At 37.4% G+C, this 20,395-nt stretch overlaps 1 protein-coding gene across 1 annotated transcript in view; it reads left to right on the plus strand.

Annotated features, from left to right (window-relative positions):
- The first annotated feature begins 5,193 nt into the window (after positions 1–5,193).
- The window catches only part of Adgrg4 (adhesion G protein-coupled receptor G4), an 84,761-nt gene continuing 69,559 nt past the window's right edge, over positions 5,194–20,395 (plus strand). The window contains exon 1 of the mRNA XM_034486268.2: positions 5,194–5,806. Coding sequence (XP_034342159.1) covers positions 5,242–5,806 — 565 coding nt within the window. The 5' untranslated portion in view covers positions 5,194–5,241. The remainder of the gene's footprint in view (positions 5,807–20,395) is intronic.

Consider the following 20,395-nt stretch of genomic DNA (forward strand, 5'->3'; position numbering starts at 1 on the left):
AAAATGAATGGCATACAATAATCATGCCAGTACTGTATACATGTAATCCCAGCATATGAGAAGCTGAGGCAGGAGGATCATGAGTTCAAGGCCACTATAGGCTGTATATGGAGACCTTTTCTCAAAACAAAACATAAACTAAATTTTCCAAAACAAAACCAAAATGAATAGCATTGAATGAATTGCAGCAAAACGAAAGAGTTAAAAACATTTTATCAAAACAAAATGACTGATAAACATCATAAAAACACTGTTAGTAGTAGGTAAAGATGAAAAAGCTGACAGATAAATTAATTAATCAAGAAAATATAATATCCATGGAATGGAATGTTATTCAGCCATGGGAGGGGAAAGAGCGCCAGTACATGCTACAATATATTAAATAAAGAAAGCTAGACATAAGAAGCCACATACTGTACAATTGCATATTGTAATTTCATTTTTGTTACTATGATAAAATACTCTGAAAAAAACTTAATGGAGGAAAGGATTTGCTTGGTTCACAAATTCTAAAATATTTCATCATTTTGGGGAAGTAAGACAGGAATGTAAGCAGCCAGTCACAGCACATCCACAGTTGGAGAGCAGAAGTGAATGCATCGATGCTACCTGCCTGCTTCTTACTGCTAGCTTTTCCCTGCCTAGGGAGTGGTGCTGGCCAGAATGGGATGGGTCTTCCTGTGTTAACCAACAACTAGATAATTCCTTAATTGAGACTGTTCCCAGGTGGTTTTAGGTTGTGACAAGTTGATGTTTAATACTAACTAGCCAAATGAACTGCCCAGAGCAGAAAGAAATCAGCTTACAAATTACCAGGGACCTGCAGAGGAACAAACACAGATTGACCCACTGCTTGGTAGGTACAAGTTTTCTCTTGGGTTGAAGGAAACACTCTGAAACTAGATCATGGTTGTATACTAACATGAGCATGTGAACTGCCACTGAAATTCTACACTTTGAAAATGGTGAAATTTCCAGGACAAATAAAATGATGTCTGGTGTTCTTTGCCCTGAAAACAATGGGTACTCTAATCAGGCTTCTGATGAGTTTTTCTTAAAGTAGAACACGCTTACGCTATAATGTTAAGTGAAAAAGGAGCCAGAAACAAGGAAAACCCTTACATAGAAAAAAGGAACTATACCAACATATTCACAGTACTTGTCTCTTGCTGGCAGAGTCCTCTAGCTGACTTTGGTCTTATGTTTTGATTGATGATTTTCACTATTCCTTTAAGCCAACAACCAATACAGGGCTAGAGAGAGTGTTCTTTGCCAAGAGCAGTTGCTGCTCTTCCAGAAGACTTGGGTTCAAGTCATGATGACATGATGACACACAACTGTTTGTAACTCCAGTACCAGGGGTTTGGATACTCTATTCTGACCTCTGCAGAAGATGTGCAGGCAAAATAACCACACAACACAAAAATAAAGCAAAACCTCACTATTATGATAGAAACAAACCACTTCCTCTATGTAGGAAAAGCAACAAATGGAGTTTCAAGTGAAAGGAAAGGGTGCATAAAGGTCAATGGCACAGATACAAATCAAGAGAGAACACACTTTGGGGAACCATCATGCAATGTGGACTTGAGAATTACCAGGGAACAGATGGCAGCATCCAAGCAGACATTTGCAAAATGATATGCAAAGACACAAGTGGCCTTTGAAGCGGGCCCTTGAGAGACCCACTGGAAAAGGCTGCCTGCTTAGTGAAACAGAAGAGCCAAAGCCCTGTTCATTTTGTCATAGTCCTGCCTCCTTAGAGCCCTGCCATAAGCCTGGAAGTAGCAAGAGGGCTCAGATGGGTGCAGATGAGGTTACGGAAGAAAGAGGTTTCTACCAGTGACACGGGCAAACACTGCACTTCACATTTATAAAGTGCTTCACAGTTTGTGAACATGATCACATCAATAACCTAAATGTTAGCATTGCATCATCTTTTATGATGCCCCACCCACCTCCTGAGTCTGATAATTCCTATTCTCATCTTGCCATGGAAAAAGGAAGCATAACAAAGGGACAGGGATTTATTTAACATTAGTATAGCACGCACTATCTTCCAGAAACTTCCCTCAAAGCTTTATATGCACTAATTGTCCCTGCCCAAGGGGCTAGGAGACAAAAAAACCTGAAAACCACTTGGTTCTGGCTCTTGAGTACTGGAATTAAAGGCATGTGCCATCATGATATGTATATATACACTTCAGTCCCATTTCACTAACTACTCAGTGTTGAAAAGCCTATGACTATACAAGTCTACCTCATGTGTTTTCATACTCTATTGCGTAGAGGCCACATTACTAATCATTTATTGATACATTCAGAGACTTACAATTTTCTTCATTAACAATACTGCTTCAATAGACATCCTTGCAGATTTGAATAACCATTGAGAATAAGTGACCATTGAGTGGTGCTCAGCCCTAAATAGGTAGGGTATTTGTGTCAAATCCCAGGGAACATCATGAATGAGACTGGAAATGCTACAGGAGCTAAAGGATGGAGAGGAGTGACGTTAAGCTTCTAGATATGACATGAGCCATACAATCATGACCACAGAGCAGCTGTGATTACCTGCATACAGCCTGTAGGAACAAAGAGAGGAAGACAGGAGGAATGAGAGGGTAGAAAGAGGCCAAGTTAGAAAGAAGAAGATTGACAGGACTGGGGAGGGGTTGAGACAGGGTACTGAGGTGGGATGTGATCACAACATATTGTATATGAGTATGAAGTTGTTCAAACTAAAAAAATCCCATGGCCACAATGATGTATACTTGTATCTGCATCTCTGTAAGTTTTTCTCTGTGTATATGTATATTTGTCTAGAATAAACTAATAGAACTGGAATTGCAAGGTCAAAAGTATACCTGCAATTATACACAATAAAAATTGTCACAGGCACTCACAAATTGCTCTTCAAAAATGCTTCTTAATTGGTCCTCCCACCAGCAGCATGGAAGGATGACTCATTTCCCCACAGGCTTGTCAATACTAGGTATTCTCAACTTGTTAAAATTTTAGCTTGACTAGAGCAGGGCATGATAGCACATACTTGTATTCCCAGAACAGTAAGGGGTAGGGTAGAGATGTGAGGGTCATGATTTTTGAGTTCAGCCTGGGTAGCTTGGGCTATATACCAAGACCCTAACTCAAAAGAAAATAGTTATAAAATTGGTCTACTGGAAAAAACAGTGTGTCATTCTTTTAATATGTTTGAAAATAGTGAAATGATATACTTTTTTTATACTGTTAGTCTTTATTATATTTCTAATTTTGTAAGTTGATCATTCATTTCATTTGGTAACTGGCTTTGTATTAGTGAATTAAAGGGAGAAGAGGCCCCCAGAGAGCATATAAGATTATGATACCTTCTTTTTACCTCTTTTTGTTTTTTCAGATTTGAGGATCAAACCCAGGGCCTGCAAGGTGTTCTACCACTGAGCTAAACCCCCAGCCCCTGATACATTCTTTTTAAAGGGCCAAGTAAACCCTAAAGATTTATGCCCACCATAAGTGACATTCTTAAGTGATTTGATATCATTTTATTGAGCTGAACAACAACAACAACAACAACAACAATAACTATGTTAACTAACAATAACTGATTCCTGGACTTCATGGTGATTTTTATCTTGTGGCTTTAATAATTTATTAGCCATATGATGATAAGATAATATGATCACATAAGCTGGGAACAATAGCAGCTCCTGCATGTGGATGTAGCATGTGTATGTGTGTGCACATGCAAATGAGAATGTGTGTATGTGTACACATGTAAGTTGAGGATGTGTGGAAGTATGTACCACAGCTTGAGACAGGCTCAGGGAACACTGTGGAAAAGGAGGTAGAATGCAAGAGCAGGATGATGGGAAAGAATATAGTGAAATACTGTCTTCTGGACAGGATGTGGATATTGCACCTATGAACATAATGTTGAACCTACATAAGACTGGGCCCATTAACATTCCATCACTGATGCAAAAAGGGGTCATAAGGCCTTCCTCTTCCCAGAGCAGTTATAGACTGTTAAAAGTTATAGAGAGAGTGAGTTGAATTCCTCAGTGGTGCAGCCACTGGCACATTGTTCTCACTTGGACAAATATATCCCACATACTCATGCATGCAGCTCTTATTCAATGGAATGGATTCATAAAAAATAGACAGGAAAGTAGGGAAGGAACTTTGGAAGAAAAGATTTGCTGGGAGGGAGGAAATGGATAAGAGAGGATAATGGAAACTTTGATCAAAGAACAATTGTAGAAGAATAAATAAGAAAGAGTACCAAAGGAGATGTTTCAGAGATGTTTTAAAAAACTTTGTGAATACCATCTCACGTAATCTTCAAAGAATCTTAAAAGACTGTGAAGGTAGGGGTTATCTGGTATAGACTCTAATGTAAAGGATGGCTCCTTCTGGAGGCAGATATGTAACCCTTTTACTCCAAATCTTCATTTTTCTGAAGCAAACACTGAGGCCAAGGGCAGAAAGCTGATGAATGCCAAAACCAAGCCTCCCATGCTGTCTGTAACTGGTTCTGTGGATGCCTTGAGATCTTTAACTCAATGTGAGCCTTAGGAAGGATATGGAAGGATGCCCTTGGATAGAGTCATGTCTACTATTTCTGAGGCCCAGCAGACACTACAGAGCTTCTATGCTGTCCAGTTATGCAGCCTGAAATCCTTTGTCAGGGTCTTTCAATGAGAAGCAGTCTCAAGAGGCAGAAGAAATCCGTAATTTGGCTCAGAAAAAGGCATTAGAGAAACAAATTGCTATAGCATCAGGAATGCCATATTAGGCAGTTAGGAGGGTGGAAATATTTCTCTTTTGATTATATGCATGAGGATTGTATAGCAAATTTGAAGTCCAGGCTGCCTTTCCTTGGCCTTCTCCATCATGTACTTCTAACTATGTCTTTAAACTGTTCAGCTGGTGCATGCTTGGGGGACACTAAGCTAACTTTTTATATTAGCCCAGGCAAAATAGAATTAGGGAGAGATTCTTCTGCCAAAAGAATCACACGTCAATGTCAATGTCAAATAGAGATGATTTTTGTGTATCTACTATTTCCTTATTTGCATCAAGATTGACTCATAATTTTATTGTACAATTTGACTATACTGCCAAAGATGATAGAAAAAATCAACTGAAATTTCATTTGTTTTCTCTTTTTCTTTTCTCCAAATTTGGACAGATTTACTTTCACTGAAAGGAAAAAGGCTGGATTTTTATAGTGAAGGCGAGATGTATGTTAGCCTGACCAACACCATGCCTGAACTCAGCCAACTCACAGCATGTATTGATCTGATATCGATGACTAACAGCTCACATTACTGGATGGCCTTCTTCTACATTACCAATAACACGCTCCTGGGTAGAGAAGATGTAGACCTTGGACTTGCAGGAGACCATCAGCAGCTGATACTGTACAACTTTGGCAAGACCTTTTATGTCAGTTATCACCTGATTCCATTTCATTGGCATACCCTGTGCTTGGTATGGGATGGTGTGAAGGGCAGATTAGAGCTCTTCCGGAACAAAGAAAGGATACTTGCAATAATGGACCAGCCACATAGTCTGTCTCCTAACGGGACTTTGGTCTTGGGGCACTTTCCCAGGAATGGAGAAGGTCAGGTTAAAGCTATGATACCTCGCTTTACGAGCAGCCTGTATTACTTTCATCTCTGGGACCGCATCCTGGAAACTGAGGAGTTTATGACATGTTTATATGGAAATATAGTTAGTTGGGAAGATGATGTTTGGCTCATCCACAAGATAAGTCCAACTATTGACAGGAGACTGCGCTGCTGTGAGTAACTTCACTTTTTTTTTTTTTTTAATCTCAGCAAGAGTAGAATTGGTATATCATAGCTCTGCTCACAAATAAGGCTAAAATTATCTATTCCTAGATCAAGGCTCTGCCTTCCTCCATGGCACCCAAGGTTCCCACAATTTTGCCACCTGATTTTCGATGTAGGGAAAACACTTGTTTTAATTTCCCTCTTGTTTTAATATAACTTCAAACTCATGGAAAATGTAGAACAATAAGAAAAATCTAAAGATTAATTACCCACACTTGTCAAAGGTTAACCCTTTCCATCCACATGCTTTGTCATTCTCCCCTTCCTCACCTCAGTCTTTAATTTTCCTGCTATGCACTCTCTCCTCTCTCTGTTTTTCTCTCTCTTTCTCTGTATATCTGTAACACACACACACACACACACACACACACACACACACACACAGAGAGACACTCCATATCACACCCTTATTTGTTTTTGAGTCATTTGATTATAAGAAGAAGAATACATTCCTAATTACCACCATTTGTCTCAGTGTATGCTCCTTAAGGACAAGAGATTGTCTTAACCATATTGCAATGAACAAAAGAAAAAAATTTAACATGGATACAACATTAATGTTTAATTCCTAGCTGATCTCAAAATTTAGCTAATCATCTTAACTTCCCTCAGCTATTTTTTGGTTTGGTCTAAGGTCTGTTTTATAACCATTCATTGCATCTAGCTACCAAGTCTACTTACATTCCCAGCCTTTCACTTTTTAAAAAAACCTAGACATTTCTATTATGTAGTCTGGTTGTTTTGTAGACCATGCCTTAGTTTAGATTTGTCTACCTTTGGTAACTAGATTCTGGCTTTTTTTTTTTTTTTTTTTGTAAGAATACTGCAAAAGTGATGATAATGTTTCTCATCTCAGTAGAAACATGAGCCCAAATTGTCCCCATATTCATAATGATAAATTTGCTCACTTGATTTTGATATCTGCCAGATTTTGTCACTGGAAATGTGTTGTCTTTTTTATTTTCAATTAGTTTCTGTGGAGGTGTTTGGAGACAATGTAAATATCCTCCTATTTAGCTTCCATCCAATAGTTTTACATTATACTCAAGGTTCTTGCTTAGATTAATCACAACTATGATGGTGGGAACATGATGATGGCAAAGTTTCACATTAGCTTGTGTTTATTCTATTTAAGGGAGACGTCCTCCAAAGTAATTAATTAATTTGTGTCTATGTAGGCATAGAATTATAGACTCAAATTTTATTCACTAGGTTTCCACCTGTTAGTATTGTTTATTTCGATATGACAATTGTTCCCTATTTGGCCAGTGGGAGCTCTTCAATCTGGTTTATGTCCCTTTGACACATTCTGTCATTCTTTGCACATTTTCTGGCCTTCTGGGAAAAGAAGAATACTGCAGGTTCATTTCATATTTTTTGGTGTGTGTTCAGCCTAAGAATTTAGTCATTTTACCAAGGAGTCCTGGTTCCTTTTGGTGAAGACTTTCATATATATGTACCATATATACATGTGATAATTTAGTCTTTTGTTGGTTTAATGATATTAATCATAGTCTTTTTGGATATATATATGTATATATATATACATATATATATGTGTATATATATATACATATATATACACACACATATATATATATATACATATATTTTTTTTCTCAACACAATGCCATTTTCCTTTCAGTTTCCATCATGACCAACAGCAGCAGCCCTGAAATGCAGGTGTTTAGTGACAATAGAATTTTCCACATTTCTAGAAATGTGCATGTTTTGTTCTTTTGATTTTGAAAGCCAGTTACAGAAAAAATGGTCTAAACCCAGGAATGCTGTAGCATGTTGTGGGGATATGCTTTTCTCAATAGTCTGGGTGCTAACTGGGTTAAAGACGGAAACACATTGCACTGGGTTTCTGTTGCTTTGAGACTAGCATGGAAGAATACAAAAGCTATTTTTCATGATTTTAGCTGAAGACACTGATTTTGTTCTTGTTGTTGATCTACCTCTTTTTTGAGGCCTTCCAAATATAGGACAGTAGTTCTAGCTGATTCTAATGACAAAACTGAGTTAGGCACTGAGTAGTCAAGCCTGAATAACTTACACAATGTAGTTTAAAGTAACTTTACCTTTGTTCTAAGGAACCAGAAGTCTAGGCCTTAGGAACACACAAACTTTACAGCAGCCTTTGAAATTATAATGGAGCCTTGCCCACCCGCACTATGTAGCTGCTAAGTAAACAAGTCTAGTTACTGGTAAAGTGCTGTACAACCCCCATCTATTTTTCTCTCCTGTGCACTTTTTAATATACAACGCATCATCTGGGGCTGATTGAGTCCTTGTGGATAAAATATTCCAACATACCAAACAGAAGAAAAACATTACTGAAAATGATAATTAAGCAAGAGTAGAAAATGGTCTCTCTACTATTCATGTTTCTACAAGTGTTCTTTCTAAGCTTTTGAATAGAAGGTCCTAAACTGAGGGTTAGAATAGCAGAGACTGAGTTGAAAAAGCACTTGAGGTCAGTACTTGAGGTCCTCTAAAGAAGACTGAGGCTTCAGGGTTATTATTAGAATAGTTTCTAATCTATTCTAATAATATTGGTTTCTGCCTTTTACTAAGTTCTTACCAAGGTCAAGGCATTTTATAGATGAGAAAAGAGAGGTTACAAGTATTTTCTAAGGTCACATAAGTGGTGGCTGGCATTTGAACGGAGCTGTATTTAGTCACAAGGTCCGTGTACCTTTTATTCCCACACCATGCAGTGGTTTTCAACCTTCCTAATGATGTAATCCTTTAATACAGTCTTCATATTGTGGTGACCCTCAACCTTAACATTATTTCATTGCTACTTCATAACTGTAATTTTGCTAGTTATGAAATAATGTAATGTAAATATCTGTGTTTTCTAGTGGTCTTAGTTGACCCTGTGAAAGGGTCATTTGACACCCCCCAAGGGGTCAAGACCCACAAGTTCGGAACCATTGGTTTAAGGAGACTTTGTGCCTTCCCTCTACAAGCTTGTAGGGTCTTAGGGGCTTCCTCTACAGGGGATTTCTGGTGCTGATAGCCTACCTGCAGCAATGAGGCAAGCAGCTTGAGTCACTGCTGTCCTTACCACTAAAGGCAGGCAATAGCATAAAATGTCTTCTATTTCTGTTTTGACTATATGACAGCTAGGAAAATGGTGGATAAATATGAGTGATTACAACATGTCTAGCTTTAGCTTTTGTCTAAAAATTGCTATTTATGGTCCATAGAAGGATTATGACACTTAAAATAAATTTTAATGAGCACATTACTATGTTTCAAATCTCAATAAATATATTTACACATAAAATATATATACATATATATTTATATTCATGAGAACAAGGCTTTGGGGGAACATGTAACAGAAAACCATGAACCCTATCTGGGTTTAATGAACAAGTATTCATGACAGTTGAAGATAATTCAGGAATATTTAATCAGCATGGTGATAAATAATAATAGTAAAGGTGCTAGTAATTACAAATTTATTTCTGGGGAAGATTGAAGCTTCTTTTTATTTTAAAAAATTTGTGATGCAATATACATGGTTGTGAATAAAATATATTTAACAATGTGAAAGGATACAAAGCAAAATTTACCCTTCAGTTTTTCCATAGAGATTACAATCCCTTATCCAAAGTGACTCACCTCAAAAGTAACAATTGTTAGATACACATGCAGAAAAAGAACTTTTGTTTAGACATGAATATTTTATTTTTCACTATTGGGATCATTAGATAGTCTCCTGCATACATGTATCATATATATGCAATATATATGATATATACATAATTATATGTATCATACACACACATGTGCACACATATTTATATATGATTTACCAGTACAGATATTTCAATTTCAGAAAATGTAGTGCCCTGATTATTTTGGGGTATAGGCTATTGAAGGATATAGTAGAGTAAGGGCCCACAAATTCAAATCATCTGAAGAAACTTTTGCTTCTAGTTTTCTCTTTTCACCAAAGTTCCATGATATTTTTTTATGAGTAATAAGTGGTAACAAAAATCCTTATGGCAACCACTGAGCACCAATGACAAACTTAAGTTCTCTTAATTTCCATTCAGACAGATGATGCAAAAATGAATTTGTTCTAAAGTATAAATGTATGAAGACAATGAATCTTCCAAAGATACAGATATCAACTTCCTCTTAGTCATGTATTTGAGAAATCCCTTCTATTGAACAGAATGCAATTATGTGAATTGAGTCCGTCTTGGGAAATCTACAGTCTATTAAAGGCAGAACAGTTCTCCATCTGTGGAGGCATTGATTTGTTGAGCTTTATTAATTGATAGAATTCCGCAGCTGTCTTGGATTACTTTATGAACTGTCCATTCTTGAAATATGCAGAGATGGATTGTAGTCAGTGTACTTTCTGAAGGCCTTTGATTGGCTCACTAGTAATCCCTCTATCCAATTATCAGTTCTCATACAGACAATTCTGTGGTGATGGGCTCTACAGCTAACAGGCAATTTGGTCTTGCCCATGTACATCAATTCTTTCTGCTATCCTTGTTTTCATCAGGAAAGATAAGCATGAAGAGTTTCTAATTCACTTTGACCTCCCTTATTGGTATTCTCCTGCACAGGGTGACATTCTATAGATTCATAGATGGAGTCTGTAGCCTGTCTCTCTCACACAAGATTTCATTTTTTTCATTTCCTTACTTGAAAACTGAAATCAAGCACAATTTTGGCAAAACGGTTTATTATTCAAAGATACTCATTTTGGATTTTCATACCTCATGGGCAAATCTGTTTGTGGTAGTTTCTGGTCACCATTAGTTCTCACAAATTTAATCAACACATTGAATTATATTTGCAGAGGTCATGATTCAAAGAAAAGCCAGATGCAGTGTGTGAGCTAGAACAACACACAGATTTAATATGAGTTGATATATCCAAATCACAACCAGAATTTGGTATCTTAGTAAATGTTCTACTTAATATTCTGTTGGCAGGTGCATCTGCCACAAAATGCCTCATAAATATTCAGCTACTCTATACCTCTGGTCTCCAGCTCCAAATGATTATACTAACACAATTTAATCTAGAGTGAAGGAGCAAATGGCAATTAAGCCCATGGGCCCCTGTGAATTTGCATACATTATCCCTACCTTAACATACAGTGAGGTTCATGTATATAATTTATGAAGTGATCACTTGTTTATAAAAAGAAACACAATGAAGGTGGCAAAATAGGGAGGCTGGGTCCCATGGATTTTGGGGTCCCTGGAGTGCAAGAGAATATTTGATATCACTATACTACCTGGACAATACGAAACTTCATATTTGTTTTGTTCTTTTTAAAATATTTACTTATTTATTTATTTGTTTGTTTGTTTAATGTGTATGCCATTTTACTTGAATGTATTTCTGTTACCATGTGCATGCCTAGTGACCAAGGAGGGCTGAAGAGGGCATTGGATCCCCTGGGACTAGAGTCACAGAGGGTTGTGAGCTGCCGTGTGGGTACTGGGAATTGAGCCTGGGTCCTCTAGAGGAGCAGCCAGTGTTTTAATCCATGGAGCCATCTTCCCAACCCCACCCTTTGTTTTGTTTTTAACCAAAAAATTTAATGAAAATTGTAGATGGCAGTGTAGTTGGAGATTCCTTGTATACCTCAAATTGTTTGCCTCAATGGCAACATTATGTAAGACTTCAGTACAAGAAAAGGAATACTGATATTGCTCTAATAGATTGATATTTTTCAGATTTCTCTAGTTATACAGTACATGTTTATGTGTGCATTGGTGCACCCACCATTCAAGTCAAGCTTGAGTAGTTTTTATACCATAGACCTTCCTCAAGCTGAACTTTGAATTATTGTACCCAGCTCCTGTCCATCCTTGACCTCCACACAGATTTTTTTCAAGTTCCTGTCATTTGATGGTGATGTCCTGTCTTTCTAATTTTTTGTCATCTTAAAACATAAAAATATGGGGCTTGAGAGATGGCTCAGTTCTTAAGAGAGCTGGCTGCTCTTATATAGGACTTAGGTTTGGTTCTCAGCACTTATCTCGAAGTTTATAAACCATCTGTAACTCCAGTTATAGGAAATCCCTTGCCCTCTTCTGACCTGTGAGGGTCCTGGATATGCATATGGCACACAGATTTTCATGAAGACAAAGCATCCATACACAGAAATAAATTAATAAATAAATATAAAAATAACTATGAATGCAATTCTACAGCATGTGGCCTTTAAAATGTGACCTCCTCCACCCACAGCCTCTCTGCAGAGTAGGTGGTTATATGAATACATAGTTTGCTTCTTTTCATTGTACATGATGCAGATGGTTTACAAATGTTCTCCTAACCTTTGAAATTGTGTAGAATACCTGGACTGATTCCAACTTGAGGCTATTACAAAAATGTTATGAATGTTTTGTACAGGGTTTGTACAAAACAAAGTTTTTGTTCCTCTGTGGTTAAGTGCTTAGTGAAACTTCTGGACCATATATATGGTAGCTGCAGGTTTAGTTTTATAAAGAACTGGTGTACAGGTGAACATTCATTCCTATCCACAATGGCAGAGTAACCCAGTTTCTCTGCTTCCTTGCTAGCATTTTGTGCTGCCTATAGAGATTATGTTTGTAAATGAGTAGTGATATTTCATGGCAGTTTTGATTTGTCTTTTCTTGATGCCCATTGATGTTCAATGTTCTTTCCCTTTAGTTGACATTTCTTTTTAAAATATTCTTGTCTTTTGTTTTTAAAAGTAGAATTAAGGCAGTTGTTTGTTTTACTTTTTTTTTTGGTTTTTTTTTTTTTTTTTTTTTGGTTTTTCAAGACAGGGTTTCTCTGTGTAGCTCTGGCTGTCCTGGAACTCACTCTGTAGACCAGGCTGGCCTCGAACTCAGAAATCCCCCTGCCTCTGCCTCCCAAGTGCTGTGGGATTAAAGGCATGCGCCACCACTGCCCAGCTACTATTTAGTTTTTAAAAACTGGTATTTGTTGGATTTTATTAGTTTGTTGAGAATTTCATACAATGTGTTTTGATCATATCCATCCCACCCCAACTATTCTCAGACCTTAGTTTCCAAAATTCTTTATATATTTCAGTGATTGTTGGATACATACTTTGAAAGTAACTACTGTAAAAAGGACTTCTGATCCTTAGAATTTTAAAAGTAGCTCTCATAAGGGTTTTCACAGGACAGAAGTTTCCAGTTGTGAAAAAGTCCAATTTATCAATTTATTTTTATAGATTACGGTTTTGGGGGTTAAGTCTGAAGACTTCTAGCCCTGGACTTTTTATTTCTTTTGCCTATCTTGCTTTAGATAAATGTAGTGAGACTTTTTGCTTCATTCCCAATCTTAGTGGGAAAATATTCAGTCTTTCACCATTATAGTTGATATTTGTTTCAGGATTCTTTTCTTTTTTAATTTTTCTTTTTATTGAAATGTGCTTTTTCCTGTGTGCATGACTGTGCACTATTTGGATGCCCAGTGCTCCCAGAGGCCAGAAGAGAGAGTCAGGTTCCCTGGAAGTGGAGAGTTGCAGATTAATTAGCTATGAGCAGGGGAAATGGAACTTGGGTTCTCTGGAAGAGCAAGCAGCTAGTGTTCTTAACCTCTGAGCTATCTAGCTGTCTGTCCTCTGCTGTGGGTTTCTTAATAATTCTCTTTTTCAAGTTGCTGCACATCCCTTCTGTTTCTTAACCACAGTGAGATTTTATCATGAATGGATGTGAGATTTTTGTCAAATGTTTTCTATGCATCAATTGGTAAGGGCATATCATTTTCCTCTTTAACATGTTGATATGGTGGATTATGCAGTGTTTAACAAGCCTTCCATATCTGTATCTAACACCACTTGACCATGGTTTAGAACTTCTACAGACGGCTGCATTTAAGCTACTAATATTTTGTTAAAGATTTTTGTATTGTCACATTAGGCAGACTAAGCCAGATTGACAAAGCTGAATATAGCATACCTTTTGCTTATCGGTGGAATCTAGAAAATGAAACAGATGAAAATAGAAGGGGATTATTAGAGAAGAGGAACAGGTTCAGAGAGGGGGGTAAGGGTGTGGCAAATATGATTAATTGTACATTATATGAGTGCATGGAAATGTTATGACAAAAGCCATTACTTTGTACAATAAACTGTTGACAATAAAATTCAATAAATATCTTTGTCAGATAGTTCTAACATCTGGGTCCTCTTGGTGTTAGTATGACTTGATTATTTTTTCTCATTTTAATTGGGCTTGTGTCCTGGTTGTTTTGTCAATGTGAGGAGAGTCTGGGTCTTATTTCAAAAAATTAATTTCAGCAGGCAGCTGTTTAGCACATAAGTCTTAATCTACCTTTGCGGGCTATACTTATAACTACAGATTATTTTTAAGAGTCTCTGCAGTGTTATTTTGTCTTACATTGTTTATTTTGTGACTCAGTGGCTCCCATTGGTCCCTGGTGGTGCTGCCTGTTTGAGAAACATGAAAGTTCTCCTCAGGAAGCATGTCCAGATTGTCTCACAATGGGGCTGGGCAGTGGGATGATTTATTGGTGATGTTTCTTGATTTAGCTTTCTCTGTGTGTCCGACAAAAAAAAAAAAAGAAAAAAAAAAGAAAGAAAGAAAGAAAGAAAGAAAAAAAAAAAAGAAAAAGAAGCCTTCCATCAAGCTCCCTGGGCCAGGCCACCTACTGCTCCTGGGTTGCTTCTTGTCTCTGAATGGGGAGAAAGAGCTCAGAGACAAAGACCCTGCCTGGGGCAGAGAACTTGCAGCTATTGACTCTATTGTGATCTCTTTTTGAGTTTGTGTTTCTCTGTGGGTACAGACACTCTTGGGGCAATGGGAGAAAAAGTCTTTGCAGATCAAGTGCTGTTAAACAGATGTGTACTGGTGAGTCAAGGGGACTCAGTCCTGGCGGGAGCAGAGAGCTGTTTTTTGACTGCGTATTGGTAGCAGGTCGCCCAGTTACTTTTCTTTGCTGATGGTGTCAGGCTTGCAGAATTTTGGTAGCCTCCTATTTGATCCAGAAGGAGAGTAAGCCTATTTGGACTATATTCTGTTGCTAAAAACTCTATTTGAACCATGTGACTGCATTATCTACTTAAAATATTGTTTTAAAAAAAGGAGCTTTTAGCAACAAGAGAAGAAAAAAAAGGAAAGAAAGAAAAGCTTGTTTGCCTGGGTGATGAAGTGGTAGGTGCTGACCCGGCTTGCTTTCTTAAATCATAGTCCAGATGCCTCCTAATTCCTGTTGTAGTTATATGTTCCTAATATAATATAGTTCCTCATGTGACCCTTTAATATAGTTTCTCATGTTGTAGTGACCCCTAACCATAAAATTGTTTTGTTGCTACTTCATAACTATAATTTTTCTATGGTTATGAATTGTAATGTATGTCTGATATGCAGGATATCTGATACGGGACCCCATGAATGGGTCTGTTTGACCCCCAAAGGGCTTGCAGTTGTACTTAGTGGTGAGATGCAGGGGAAAGTGAGTCTATGTCATCTTGTTCAGTTGAGAAATATGCCTTTCTTTTAATACCAGTTCTCAGGAAGTAGAAGCTCGTGTGTGTGTGTGTGTGTGTGTGTGTGTGTGTGTGTGTGTAGACAGCATGTATCAAAATGATGGAGCTGACATGGTTAGCATTGTAGCTGCCTCAATCACTTGTGAAATTTTATTTCTGAGCAGGATAGCCATTATATCCAATGGCGATAAGTATACCATTTAGAGGCCATAAGAAAAAAATCTTTATCACAAGGAGAAAAGAGACAGACTGATGAAGGGGAAGTCCTGTAAATTTAACATCTCCAGAATAACGGCTATAGAGAAAGTTTGCACTGCTTAATTTACTAAAACACAAAGTACATGTGGATTAAGAGCACCAATGAAATTATCAAGGTGGTTTACGTTCACGATCAGCTCATATTGCACACTAATGACCCTGAACACGTTCGTTACCCCATTGTCACAGATTGCTAGACTTAGCAATTGAAAATACCAGAGATTGCCGAGAAAATAACACTTTTTATATTGCTCTATTTTAACCATGGAAGTTTGGGTTCCTATATGTCAGAAAAATCTCCCAAAATCTCCCATTCAATCTTTTTGATGCAAAATCCTCCCCCACCAAGGGATGACTGCTATATCTCCCCCATTCTTAACAGATTCCCATTTTAAAGAGCTATTGATATTTGATTGGTTTCTATCAGAGATACGAACACGTTGAAGGTGGATATTGTTCCAGGGAATGGCTGTAATTTGAGCTCCCCATTGGTTTTCAATTCCTGGGCTAGCAAGTTCACTGTAATGTTTTAGTTTAGCAGTGTGATGCCCTCCTTTGAAATGTATATCTTGAGCTATTTGGATGATTGCAGTTTTTTTGTGCTGTTCAGCATTTGTAGAACTTAGCTTCTTAGTATCAACGGTTGTTTCTCCTGGGTTATGTTGAGTACAGTCTTTGCATTTCTTTCTCTTGGCTTTGACATATTTGGGGGCACATGCATTTAGGGGTTCATCCTTTCTCTTTCTCTGTCCCTCTAGTCTCTTTCCTTCTCCCAGTCTCTTTTCATCTTTTATTATATATGTTATAGATGCATATAATTTTTTGTATCTAAAAAGAATTCTAGGATTCACAAATGAGAGAAAAAATGTATTTGTGTTTCCCTGCCTTACTTATTTCCTTTAATATGTTGACGTCCGGTTGTATCCACTTATCAGCAAAGGGCACAATTCTTCGTTATGGATGAATAGAACTCCATTATGTACATATAGGATATTTTACTTATTCATCCATCACTTGGCAGCACCTAGGCTTATTCCATAACGCTGCTATTATGAAAAGTGATAAATATGGGTGTGCAGATGTGTCTGTGGTATACTGACTCAGATTCTTTCAGATATATATCTAGGCATGGCTGAGCTGGGTTATATGGTAGTTCCATATTTAGATTTTTAAATAGAAAATTTCATTCCTCTATACTGATTTTCACGGTGCCTGGACCAGTTTGTATTTTTACCAAGACTTGCGTAAATGTTCCTTTTCTTCCATACCCTTGACAACATTAGTTGATGCTTGTTTTCTCAATGATTGAAATCGTGACTGGAGTGAGCCAAGATCTGTATGGTTTTAATTTACTTTTTCCTAAAGATATTGAGCAGGTTTTCATGTGCTTATTGGCTGCTGAAGGAAGCAAAGTGGAATAACTGCAAGATAATGGGTGTAAGGAAGACCTTTCTGAAAAGGACTCTCTGTTAGGCAGAGAGTTGCAAATCCAGTAGGCTGAAATGAAATCATTGTAAAACTGGAACCCCAGGTCTTGCCACTCCTCCTTTTGCTTATGGTTTTGGCCACATTTAAAAGCAGAAATCTTGAATTTGTGTGCTAATGAAACCAAATGCCCCTCTGACAAGCCCTGACAGGGCATAACTCTGATGGTAAAAACAATATTCTCATTAGCTTAAGGCAAGATGTACCGCTTAGTTAATTTTGACTTTCTTCTTTATCATTGTGCTTTAATTAACTGGTCTATATAGTTGATTGAAGACTTCTGATTCTTTTACTTTCTCATGACAAAATGATCTTAAAGCGTTCTATACACACTTCAGATTTTCTGTATATGCAAGCAGAATTAATTATGATCAAGGCTGTGGCAGAAGCTAGTAGTTGTCTTCTGCCATAATTATTTCTACATCATAGATAATATGCTTCTCAGGAAGATGAATTCAAAACGCCAATTTGTCTAAAATGAATACACATGATTTTATTTTGACAGATTCGAATTGAAGAGCGATTGTGACTCACTTGTGCAGTTTACTGAGTGCCATTTTCACTCCTACCTCAAGTTGCACACATTCAGGTCTAAGAAACAGGATGGTTTCTTTTTTTCTGTGAATATTATCAGTCCTCTGTGATTTTCCCCAAAAGTGAAATGCATAACCTCTGAGCACTCTGTCTCCTTTGTCTCTTAATCTTCTTTGGTACCATGTCATGCTGCTATTTTGACCTCACCCTTTCCATTTATTTAGTAAGCCAAAATTTCTGTACTGAACACCTATCATGGTCTAGGAACTCATTAGAAACTTAGTTTACAATGGTGCACAGTAAAAGATGATGCTTTGGTCCATATGTCTTCCTGAGGAAGGCAGCCATGTAGAAACATAAGTAAAACTGCAGCTGTGATAACTGCTACAAAGAAGAGGACATGATTGCACAACACTCCTCTATAGATTAGTTTGAGCTCATCATGGGCATTTGGGAAGGGAGGATTTTCTGAACAAGTGACAGATGAGCTGATACCTGAGGGCTGAGTAGATGTTACTGACATGGAGAACTGTGGGGGAAGCTGTAAATAGTGGCAACAGCACATGTAAAGCTCTTATGGTGGAAGTTAACATTAAGCACTGGGGGAGATGAGAATTGTGGATGGAAGCTCAGAAGGAAGGGTAGGGCTTAGTACAAATTTACAGGAGCTGGGTAGGTAAGAACTCAAACATACACAGTTAGGCTCCTTTAAGTAATGTATTCTTTTTACTCTGTGAGTAATGGAAAACATTAAAGGGAACTCTGTGTGTGTGTGTGTGTGTGTGTGTGTGTACTCAATAGTGTATGTGAGATTCACATTTCCAAATGTTCTTTCTTCTTGCATCTGAGACAGAATGGAAGACACTCAAGAGTGGCTGAGACTTCACAGGTAACTAAGGAGTTCTGAGAACAGGAGAAACTGTCTTCTCCAGGGTATTACACACCAGTTAGTTAGACAATACCAAATAGTCAGCCCTCAAAACATACACACAAGTAATGTAATACAGAATGACAGACTGAGGAGATTATATTTAGAAATATATATATATAAACAATTAATGAAAAAATGGCCATAAATTTCAAAGAGAGAAAGAAGGGGTATATGGGAGGGTTGGGGAGAATAAAGGGAAAGGAGAAACAATAAAATTATATTATAATCTCAAAAATAATAGAAAAACAAAACAAACGAAAGGAGGGCATGATGCTGTTGGAAGGTGAGTGATGGAGATTGAAATAAATTAATGTGATTAGAGACTATGTAGTAGGTATGATACCTAGCACAAGGTGATAGATTAATTATAGAACAGGAGGGAAAAATGAGAAAGGCACCTAAAGAATATTTGGGCTAGCATAACTGAATGGACTACTCAATAAAGAAATACTAAAAGATCCAATACAGGCCGAAGATAATGTGTTCAAGTTAAGGAGGGTTCAGTCTGAGATATTAATGAGCTAGCCAAAAGATAATGCCAAGGAAAGGACTGGTTTTTAAAAGTGTAGAGTTCAGAATAGAGATCTGGCCTAGAGAGAGATGGAACTTGTTGATGTAACTAGATAATGTAGGTGGGTAAAAACCATAGAATAAAAGGAGAGGGATTAGAACAATACTTGTTCCAGGTAAGGAGCCAGGGGAGTGGGGACATCAGGCATAAATAACTTGAAAGAATTTTAGATGTGATGGGGAGAGATGGGACAGAGAGATGGGCCATTTTCATTTTTATTGCAAGCGAGGAGAATAAGTTTTAAAGCAGGAGGGAAAGGCTCATTAGGGAAAAGAAAGACAAACTTTGAGAAATAGCGGATGACAGGATCTAAATTACAGTTGAACTTCTGTCTGATGATCTCAATTACTTTTTCCTTTGAAGCAGGAGGTATGATTATCTGATAAACATGTGGAGGTGGTATTTGACAATGGGGCATGTTTGAAAGGGTTATTATAGAATAGCAGCATAAACTGAACAGAGAGACGTGGTAGGAGGCGGTGTGGAAGGCTCATTTGAGGTTGGCTATCCTGAGTTTTTAGAAAGAGAAATGTATCCTCTTGTGACTGGGTCCATCCATGCTTGAATACGCAGATAAAGGTACAGAGGAGATGAACAGACGGGGAACCTTGAATTTCCAAGATGAAATAGGGCCAATTGTGTGAAGTTTCTGGTGCTCTATTTCTTCAATTTTGAAATAGAGATAATTATTATTTTTCCCAAAAAAGTGCATTAATCAAGATGGCATGAGGAACAGCACTTGGCTTGGAATACATGTTCCATACATAAAAGCATGTTACCTCCCCCCCAGGTCCCAGCCTCATCTGTAGACTTTATCACCAGTACTCAATACGTAATGCCTTTCACTCCTAGCTAGACTGACCTTTTCTTCCATCCATCCATATTCACTTCTCATTATCTTCGAGCCAGTTTTGTTCTTTTGCTGTACTGATTTTCTATTATACTTCAAAGTTATTTGGAGCCTGATTATATCCCATTGTTGGCTTTATTAGAAATCCCATCATTTTACTCTTTTGCTTAAAATATTATTTTGTCTATTTTTTTTTAAAGAAAAAGATTCAATCCAGATGTGGTAGCACATACCTGTGCTTTCCAGTGCTTGGAAAGTTATGATGGGAAGATCCTGATTCAGGTTAGCCTATGTGACATAGTGAGTTTTAGGTCTGAACTAAATAGTGAGACCCTGTCTCAAAAAATGAGCAAAATATTTCAACAATGTATAACTTTTCCAATAAGAGTATGAATTCTTTAAAGTA

The sequence above is a fragment of the Arvicanthis niloticus genome, chromosome X, assembly GCF_011762505.2.
Source record: "Arvicanthis niloticus isolate mArvNil1 chromosome X, mArvNil1.pat.X, whole genome shotgun sequence".
Classification (NCBI taxonomy): domain Eukaryota; kingdom Metazoa; phylum Chordata; class Mammalia; order Rodentia; family Muridae; genus Arvicanthis; species Arvicanthis niloticus.